At 37.9% G+C, this 10,686-nt stretch overlaps 1 protein-coding gene across 2 annotated transcripts; it reads right to left on the bottom strand.

The window, feature by feature from the left end:
- Window positions 1–3,561: 3,561 nt before the first annotated feature.
- Armcx5 (armadillo repeat containing, X-linked 5) lies at window positions 3,562–9,218 on the bottom strand. 2 transcript variants are annotated; one of them, XM_013508520.1, is made up of 3 exons: window positions 9,141–9,218; window positions 6,857–8,811; window positions 3,562–4,405 (listed from the first exon to the last, which is right to left on the bottom strand). In XM_013508520.1, exons 2-3 carry the CDS (start codon window positions 8,546–8,548, stop codon window positions 4,388–4,390), a joined length of 1,710 nt encoding a protein of 569 aa, XP_013363974.1. In that variant the 5' UTR covers window positions 8,549–8,811; window positions 9,141–9,218; the 3' UTR covers window positions 3,562–4,387. The 2 variants fall into 2 exon arrangements, with proteins under 2 accessions (XP_013363974.1, XP_013363973.1); XM_013508519.1 differs by lacking the exon at window positions 3,562–4,405 and having other exon boundaries at window positions 6,521–8,811.
- Window positions 9,219–10,686: the final 1,468 nt, after the last annotated feature.

Genomic DNA, 10,686 nt, shown 5'->3' with positions numbered 1-10,686 from the left:
CAGTTTACTTGTCAATAACCAAGAGATCAAGGAAGAAATCAAGAAGAATATTGTACCTATTTCTTGAAGCAAATGAAAATGGAAATACAACATAGCAAAACTTACAGGATACAGACAAGGTAGTATTAAGAGGGAAGATGATAGTAATCAATGGCTACATAAAAGCATAAATATCTGCTATAGAGTAGAAAGATCTCAAACAACCTATCAGTGCTTCTTAAGGAAGTAGAAAATCCAGAAAAAGCTAACTTCAAATTAGTAGAAAAAAGAATAAAAATCAGAGGAGAAAGAAATAAAAAGATTAAAATATAAAATATCAACAAAGAGGTAGTTCTTTGAAAACATAGATAAAATAGACAAACTCTCAGCCAGACTAAATAGAAGGTTTAGGTAAAAAATCTGAGATTAAAAGAGAGACATTACAGTGGGTACTACACAAATATAAATGATCATTGGAGATTATTATGAACAACTATATGCCAACAAACTTGATAATCTAAAACAAATGGACAAAATTCTAATTGCATATACCCTTCTAAGACTAAGTTGTGAAGAAATAGAAAACACAAACAGACCAGTATCAAATAATGACACTGAATCAATAATAAAAAGCCTCTTGTCGAAGAAAATCCAGATTAGATGGCTTTATTGTTGAATTACATCAAACATTTCAAGAACTAATACCAATTCAACTTGCTATTTCAAAAATTATATGAGGAAAGAATTCTTCAAAACACACTCTATGAGGCCCTCACTGTAGTGATACCCAAACCTGTCAGGGACATAGCCTTAATGACTACAAAATAATAAATCTACTGGACAGTAACCTTGAAGACCACAAATGCAAAAATCCTCAACAAAGTACTAGCAAACTGAATCCAACAGCACACTAAAAAGATTATTCATCATGATCAAATGGGATTCATCAGGGATACAGGGATGGTTCAATATGTGCAAGTCGATAAATTGATATACCACATAGAGAAAATGAAGGACACAAAACCATATGATCATTTCAATAGATCCAGAAAAGGCAACTGACAAAATTCAACATCCTTTAATGATAAAAGTTCTGAATATGTTGGATATAGAAGAAGCATATCTCAGCATAGTAAAGGCCACTTATGATAAGCCAACAGCTAACATCATGATACTGAATGGGAAAGGTTTTTTACTCTAAGACCTAGAACAAGACAAGGATGCTCGCTTTTACCACCTTTATTCATCATAGTACTGTAATGCTTGAAATTCTAGCCAGAGCAATTTGGTGAAAGAAAAAAGCAAATGGTATTCAAATTGAGAAAAAAAAGTCAAGTTGTGATTTTATAGATAGAAAATCCTCTCAAATCAACCAAAAGCTATTAGAATTAATAAATAAATTCAGCAAAGTTGCATGGCACAAAAGTGACATAAAATTCAGTAACATTGTATGGGTGAATGACAAAGTACCTAAAAGAGAAACTTTCAAAATCCCTCTTATAATAACTACAAAAATGAAATGCCTAGGAAGAAATTTAACCAAAATGTTAAAGATTTTCTACAATAAGAATTATAAAACATTGATGAAAGAAATTGAAGAGGTTAAAACTTTCCAGAAAGACATTCTGTGTTCATGGATTGGAAGAATAAATACTGTTTTCTCCATATTGACGAAAGTGATTTAAAAGCTAAATACAATCCCTATCAAAATACCAACGACATTCTTTCTTCACACAACTAAAAAACAGACCTATTAATTTATATGGAACCACTAAAAACTCTAAATAACCAAAGCCATCTGGGCCAAAAACAACACCGCATGACATATTACACTACCTGACTTCAACACATGCTACAAAGCTGTAGTAATCAAAAAGAACATGCTATTGCTAAAAAGTCAGACACATGGAGCACTGAAAGAGAAGAGATGTCCAAGACATACACCAACAAATCTAGAGCCAAGTGACTTTTGACAAAGGTGCTAAGAATATACATTGGAGAAATGACATTTGTTTTCAAGAAATGGTGGTAGAAAAATTATATATCCATATGCAGAAAAATCTATCACCAATTACAAAATTCAACTATCTCTCATCAGTTAGAAAAATCAATTCCAAATGAGTTCAAGACTGAAATGTAAGACCTGAAATTATGAAACTAATAGAAGAAAATGTAGGGGAAAGTTGGAATGCCCCAGGAAAGTACAGGAAATAAAACCAAAAATAAACAAATGGGTTGACATTAAACTAAAAAGCTTCCACATGGCAAAATGTACAGTCAACAGAATGAAGAGACAACCTTCCAAATAGAAAATACTTGCAAACAACACATTCGATAGGAGGTTGGTATCCAGAATATATGAGGAACTTCAAAAACTCAATTGCAAAACAAACAAAACACCACAGAACCCAAATAAAAAATGCACCACATATTTAAATAGCATTTATTAAAATAAGACAGACATACAAATGGCCAACAGGTATACGGAAAAACACTCAATATCACTAATCATTAGGGAAGTGTAAATATCACTTTATTCCAGTAAAGGTGACTCTTACCAAAAACACTAAAGGTAATTGTTGGTCAGGATGTAGAAAAAAGAGAAACCTTGCATTGTTGGTGGAAATATAAAATTAGTATAGCTGTTAGGGAAAACAATATTCAGCCTCTCCAAAGAATTAAAAGTAGGTCTGACAAGCACAAAGTCCCAAGTTCAATTCCCGGTACCAAAAAAAAAAAAAAAAAGAAAAGAAAGAAAAAGAAAAAATTAAAAGTAGAAGTACCATATGATCCAGCAATCACTCTATGGGTATATATTCAATGAAAATGAAATCAGTGTGCCAAAGAGACATGTGCATCTCTGTTTTCAAGGCTCACTATTCATAATAACCAAGAAATGGATAACCTAAGTGTCCATCAACAGATAAACAAAATGTAGTTCATATTCACAATGGAATACTATTCAAGCATAGAAAAATTCTGAGCCATATATTACTATGTTTAGTGAAATAAACCAGGTAGAAAAACGTAAATATCACATGATCTCACTTACATATGTAATCTAAAAAAGTTGATCTCATAGACATTGAGAACAGAATGGTGGTTATCACAAGCCACGCCAGGGATAGAGAAAGGTTGACCAACGGATTCTAAGTTTCTTTTTTTTTTCATTAAGTTTACTGGTACATTTTAGATACACATAATGATCATATTCACCATAGGGAATTTGTACTCGTACATGATATAGTTTGATTCCTCTTTCTTTCCCAATCTCCCTGCTCCCATCAGCCTATCTTCCACTCCCTATTTACAAAACTTTGTTTCCATTTTATACTTTTTCCCCTTTTTCCTTTCTTCCTTTCCCCCTTCCCACCCTAGTTTCCCTTTCCCTTTGAACAATTTCTTCCCATTTCACAATAGCTACTGTACATTTTGGTCCTTACTTGCTCTTTCAGTTTTTCACATTAGGGAGAATCACATGTTTACACATGTGAGTACGATTTATTGCAGTTAAGAGTATGGTCTCAAGTTGCGTCCATTTACCTAGAAATGCCTCAAATTTATCCTTCTTTATGGCAGAAATAGTGCTCTACTGTATAGAAAACCACATCTTCTTTATCCATTCCTCAGTTGATAAGAGCAAGAATTTCTGGTGTGCAGAATTTGTACAGTGGAATTACAACACATAACAATTGTGTACAGCACATTTTGAAAAGCTGGAAGAAAGGATTTTAAAAGCTTTTAGCATAAATAAATAATACATGTTTAAGAAGATGGATATGTTTAACCTGATTTAAATGTTATAAAGTATTATGTGTATCAAAACATTACATGGTACTGCATTAATATATACATTCTTTATGTTTCAGTTTAAAAAGAAGTACAAAAATCAATGGAAAATAAAAAAGTTTTGGTGAGTATGTGCATAAATTGGAACAGTTGCACATGAGGATGTAAAATGGTGCAGTTACTGTGGTATATAATTTGGAATTTCTTAAAAAGCTACATATGCAATTATCATATAGCCCAACAATTCCACTTTTAGGTATGTAGTCAGATGAATTGAAATGAGGGACCCCAACAGACAGCTGTATTCCCATACTTACTGCAGCATTATTCATAATAGCCAAAAGATAGAAACAAAGTAGGTGTACATCAATAGATGACATCTCAGGAATAATTTTAGAGATGAGTCTCCCTCTTACAATCCCCACTCAAGGAGAAACCATCAGCATCTCGATGCAGATACATACACATTTCCCACTCACTCCTCTCTTTAGCTGATATTCGAAATTGCATAGCCATCATTTGTGTTCTCCACAGGCCATCAGATATAATATTTCCAAAGGCTCTGGTCTGACCGTACAGTGAATATCTCCAATACTGACAGTAGTATCCACAGCTGGTATTATAAACTAGTAGAGCTCTGTGGATTAAAAAAAAAGGTTATAAAAAACTTCAAAAAATCACCTAAATTGAAGCTACACATTGAAAAAAATCCTTTACATTTTTCCTTTCTTAATTTACAAGTGTGACCAACTGTCCTTTATTTCAACTACTACATAAAACAGATTCACACTTAATCTTAATAGAAATTAAACTTGGAAGCCAAGCATGGTGGCATATGCCAATAATCCCAGCATTCAGATGGCTGAGGCAGGACTGATTCGAGTTCAAGGCCAGCCTGTGGTACATAGTCATTTGAAAGCCAGCCTGAAATACAAAGCAAGACCGTGTCTCAAAAATAAATAAATAAATAAATAAACTTGGGAAAGCAGTTAAAACCAGGGATATATGTTCCAGCACGTTGGCATTCCTCAGGTTAGGTCTTCCCCTAAAGCACGAAGTTAAGAGAGGATAGTGATCTGGAAGACCAGCATTTCTACACTAATCCTTGTATCTGTTATTCCCAATGTTGGACAGTAAATTAAGAAGAAGAATAACAGCAAAACAGTTTATGAGTAGAAGAGAGAGAGGTGATCTCAGATCTCAATTTGTATTCTGTCATCCTATGCCATAAACCTCTGCCAAGAACCTAGCTTTTTGTCAATTATAGACAGAAACTAAGGAGATATAGACAACATGTCTTCAACTCTGTAAACTGTTCAAATCAATGAAATAGTGAAATTAGGGGAACTTCTTTTTTCCTAACTATACAGTCCTATAGGACTTTAGTACCCTATCACTGTTGCCCTCGTAGAGCTGTGCTCTGACCAAGAAGAACTCTGATCATCCCAAATAAGGGGCTGCCATCACAAACAGGTACAAATCACCAAATACAAAACATTGGCCAGGAAATGAAAGAATGAGTGTTAAGAGTCATGAAGGTAAGACATGAGACTATATAGGACAAGGTGTCAGTAGGTGGTTCCTCAGATCCTCTTCTGAGGCTCAGGACTGTAGCAGGGAGCAAACCTCAGAGGAGGCAGTAGATCTGATACCCCTGTATATGGAAGGTGAGGACACAGCAGGGCTGGATCTCTTCCAGACTATACTTCTTCCTTGGCTTTACTGATGGTGAGATAAAGGAATCTTCTTAGGAGTTGAAAGGCTTCAAGGCCTCCAGGGGAGACACCTCATGTAAAGTGCTAAGCACAAGTTCTGAGACTTATAGATGAAAGCATCTGTGTTCCCTTTCTCTCGAATCTTATCCTTACCACTTCCCCGGAGCTGCCCAGATGCTGCTCAAGTATTGAAACTTTATCAGGTGGAACCTATGAAAAGCTAGTAGCACAATTTGGTCTTCTTGATTACTCCTTGAACATGTTCAAACTAAAGATTTTTCTAATGTGAACTTGTTTTGTTTGGATGCTCCTATAGATAACCCCTTGTTGTTTTCTTTTCTTTTCTTTTTGTCTTTTTTGAGACAGGGTCTCACTATGCAGTTCAGGCTCGCCTTGAGCTCACTTTGTAGCCCAGGCTGGTCTCGAACTTGCAGCGATCCTCCTGCCTCAGCCTCCTGAGTGCCGGGATTATAGGCGTGCACCACCACAGTTGATATATTCTGTCAGCGTGAAGTCTAGAAGTTTAAATAAGTAACTCAGCAGTTCTACATTCTGGGGTGAAAAGGACATGCTCTTACTGCTGTAGGATGTTGTTCATTGTGTCAACTTGAGACATTTAAAAATTCAACTAAGTGATTCAGCAGTGGGCCAGGGATGGTCTTTTGTAAACATCCTCAGCTTGTGGAAGAGGAGGGCATGGAGATGGTGTGACCATGGGAGGATAGCCAATATACGACATAAGGGAGGAAAAGAGGCTTGCTCCACCTCCTTTTTGCTCTTCCTGATTTTGCTGTCTTCTGCCGCCTTGAACTGTTGCGCCTGTGCCATGCCACCCTGCCTTGGAGCCAGCTGATTATGGACTGAAACCTCTGCAAACTGTGAGCTAAATAAACCTTTCCTTCCTCAATATTGGGTGTCTGGTATTTTGTCTCAGTAATGAGAGAAAAGTAACCAAGCACCCGTACAGATAGTGTTCTTCACCATCTTTATGTTGTTTCTGACTATATTTGAGTGAAGAACTAGGACAAAATTTTCACTTGTTTCAGCATGCAACTTTATTAACATGCAAATAAATTCTTGAAGAATACATTTATATCAATATAAAGCACAGAAGTATAATCAGGATGAATAGTATCATTATCAGGTCACCTAGGAGAAATACTAAAAATCTCTTGAGTTATGTTATACAGCACAATAAAAATTAAAAAACGTTCACACTCTCAGGATGATTTGGTATTCATAAAATTGGCTCTTTGAATCAACAGAGAGGACATAAACATTTAAATTAAATATGCATTGGCATCATGAAAGGCTCTGCGAGAATACACAGCTACTCAAAGTTTGAGCATTAAATGTATAACTCTCTCTCTCACCTCGGAATCACTGTGCTCTGCTAAGTCTTGGAGTTTCTGACCAAACACTTTTGCTTCCTGGAATATAGAAATGAGTTCAGATTTAGTGAACTTTTCTTTGGTAAATAACTTTGACCCTCTTTTGAATTGGAAATTTATATTCTCAAAAATTTCAATGATATTAAAAATATTGGCCTTTGACTCATTCTTGTTAAAGAGTGCAACCAGTGATGACAGTACTTCAGCACTGATCAGTTTTCTTGTGTTGGCTTGATTTTTAGACAAGCATAAAAACACTTTTAAAGCATAAAATTTGATTTTAACACTTCCCTTGTTTAACAATGTGAGCATATCTGGAATGTAACTGAGAATCATCTGGTGATTCTTAAATTTCACACTCAGGGGCACTAATAATTTTAGACCAGCCAGTTGCACAGTGGAGTTCAAAGGATAAGAGATTATATCTTTACACATTTGAGGTATACACGATTCACCCACTTTTGGTTCTGCAGAAGACTCAGCGCTATTATCAACCACATTACAAGCTGTAGAATCTTCTTTAACATTGGAATTATTAACCAAGTTTTCAATCATAACTGTAATACCAACATCATGAATTATACCTTGGGTAAAGGGATAAGCAGGGCTGATGCCCATTGTCATTGTAGCTATTTCATGAATGAAAGGATCCTTAGTTAACTTCAGTAAGGCAACAAGTTTATCAAACTCTTTAGGCTCTAAACTAAAGCAACGTGACTTGCAGTAGCAGGCCCTTGGATTAGGCCCATACTTTTCCCTTTGCCTAATCTGTTTTTTTATCTCTGCCAAGGTTTGGAGGTAAGGCCCATTATAAAGTGGAATCTTGGTCAGAGGCCGAATACCCAGAGGAGTTTCAATCAATGTTGTAACTAGGGTCCAGTTTCCTTCTGGAGGCAAGGGTTGTTCGTCTTCCTCAATTGGGACTAGGACAATGTATCTATCCCTTGACCATGCTGTTGCTTTTTGTTTTACAGTAAGTTTCAGTTTGTGTGTGGGTGTGGGCATGGGTGTGGGTGTGGGTGTGGGCGTTTCCTGGATTTTAGGTGGGGCCTCATAAGTTTGAAGAGAGTTTTCTTCTTCAGGCCAGAACCAGGACCCTACACTAGGCTCTTCTCCAGTCCAGAACCAGGAGCAGACATTTTCTTCATCTTCATCAGTGGACTTGATTCCAAAGCCAGCTTTGTTCCCAGCCATGGATTTGATGCTGGCCTCTTCCTTTATCTCATATCTGGACACAATATTGGCCTTATCATCAGCCTTGGCACAGGACCGGACATTTTCCTCACTGCCAGAAACAACTCTGACTGTCGGCTTAGTTATAGCATTGAGCCTAGACACAAGCACAGCCTCTGATTTGGTTTGGGGCACTATAGCAGGCTGTGCAAAGAGTTTTGTCTGAGTTTCAACCACGACTCTAGTATCAGTCATATGTTCCATTTTGTTTACTTCCCTTATCCTAGTCACAGGTTCAGTGTAGGTCATTGGCTGTGTCATGGCCATTATTCCATCTCCAAACTTGGCCTGGGTCATTAATTCTGCTTTTGGTTCTGCCTCAACCACTGCTATGGACTGAGCCTTAGCCCTCACTCTTGCATTGTCAGGGCTACTGATTGCAGCTTTCAGGCCATCCCCAACCTCTTCTCTAGCATTTTCTGTAGCCTTGGAGTTAATCATGGTCCAAGTTAAAAGCAACACCAAATAATGTACCCCTAGCCTTGTGTAGGCCTTCACTGAAGGTCTGTCCCAAGTTAATGTTTTTCTACAAAGTCTAGTAGTCACTCAGCTCCCTTTCCAACTAAGGTTCTGCTAGTGATATGGATAACATGCTGAGGAAACACACTCAAGTTAAAGAGGGATGGCTGTGCCTGTGTGCAGCCCTGTGAGGGTGGTGGTCTTCAGCCACTCCAAGGCCACCAGATCTGCCACAGAAGTTGGACCTAGGGGTGGAGGAAGGAAATGGGGCTTTAAGTCTCTTCCAATTTTTATTCCTCTTGCTGATTAGCGAGATAAGAGAGTATGAAATTCAACGTTGTGTGGGAGATGCACATCATCAGCAAATTCCTCTCATTTCACCCACATTCTACACCTCTAAGTGCTTCCAATCTCCTTTCTGGGCAATAGAAAGGGCGTAGAGGGTAAGAAAGCTGCATGGGAATGAGAGAGGCTGAGGAATACCTAGACTGGCTCTTGACCCTGCTGGAACCACAGAGATCTCCATTATTCCATCCTACAGCTCTACCTGGGCAGTTCCTACAGTTATACCAACCTGTACTAATCTGAAGTATTTTCTTCTTTCCTTGCTTCCAGTGGTGACAAGCCCAATAGCAGACCTACAGGCAGATCTATGGACAAATAAACAAACAAAAGGACATTAAAACTGATGTCTTGATAGACAGACTTTGGTCCCTAGCCCTTATTTCTGCATTTCAAGATACAGTTTTCTTAGTGTTTCCCTCATCTTGGTCCCCTCCCTCACTGCCCTGCTTCAGGGAAGTCCCTCATCCTCCTTGTAGCCCACCATTTGCCTTTTCAGTGACTGTTCAGGCACTCCCCTAGTTCACAACTGGATCACAGTGAAGCATGAAACCAAGATAAGCAAGGGAGAATAGGAAAGGTAGGTCTCCACATTCTGTATCCCCATAGTGTACCATGCATCCCAACTAAACCAGCAGAAGGACAGCAAACAGAAGTCATTAATAAGCTGGTAAAAGAGAAGTGAGGGAATTCTCTGCCTTAGTCACTCCTGTCCCTGTTACCTCACACCAACCTTAGCAGATACAGGGCAATTTTTCTTTGCATTATTTCCTAGCTTCGGGTTGGGTTATTTTATAAGTTTTATAACAAGTGACAGTTCTATAAAATATGAACAGATCTACCCACAGAGACTCACAAACACAGACACAAATAAATGGAGACACAGCAGACCACAGACACTGAGTCCTTAATAAAGACCAGGAACTAAGCATAGATGCCTTGTAAATAAAGGTACCTGCTTACCAAACATTTTCTACTTGCCTTTCTCTCCAAACTCCTAAATCTCCAAGATCCTCTGCTCCATTCTCAAAGTCTGACAATTTCAGTGCAGAGGCAATTCAAAATATCACTGCAAGGTAATAGTGATGTTAGTAGGGATGAAATATCCAAGCAAATCATGGAAGCTAGAACAAAGTATCATTTCCAGATTTCTCACAGGTTTTTAACGTTTCCTTCCTCTCCCCCAATGCCCATTAATTTCTGCAGTTTGATGGAGTAGGAGAGGACATATCTGGAAAGCCGACAGAGGAAATGTGGAGATCATTCTAGATCCCAACCTGCTCTACACTTGGGTATCTACCTTTAAGCACTCCATATGATGCAGAAAACAGGCCAATATTCTTTTTTTCTCTTTTTTCCTTGGAGTCTGCAGCTTCCTAGAGATCTTTACGGAAGCATGGACTGCTACAAACTTAGAAACCTATCTACGTAGATAAACGTAGGAAACACACCCAGAAATCAAATGAAAAGACTTTGAGAGACGTGGTTATTAATAGACCAGATCAGGATATGAAATTTCTTCGATTTCAGGTCCTTGATTATCACACATTTACAGTCTATTAACGTTCTCTCCCTCTCAGTTCCCCACAAACAACTGTCTTCATCAATAGCACAAACCCCTCTTCTTACATAGTCCACCATTTCCACGATGGATGCCGGCACTACACCTCATTCTCTTTCCAAACTGGGTCGGAAGTGGGGTGAGTTTCTGGAAGCTGGAAACAGGTCAATTTTACCCTAGTGCCTTTCTCCACCCACCTCCCAAGACCAGGTCACAT

Source organism: Chinchilla lanigera, unplaced genomic scaffold (assembly GCF_000276665.1).
Source record: "Chinchilla lanigera isolate Chin_1 unplaced genomic scaffold, ChiLan1.0 scaffold00147, whole genome shotgun sequence".
Classification (NCBI taxonomy): Eukaryota; Metazoa; Chordata; class Mammalia; order Rodentia; family Chinchillidae; genus Chinchilla; species Chinchilla lanigera.
Note: the sequence above shows the minus strand (reverse complement) of the source record. Positions and strands in the feature narration are given on the sequence as shown.

Coding starts and splice junctions, on each gene's coding strand:
- Armcx5 (XM_013508519.1), bottom strand. CDS start 8,548: ATGATTAACTCCAAGGCTACAGAAAATGCTAGAGAAGAGGTTGGGGAT.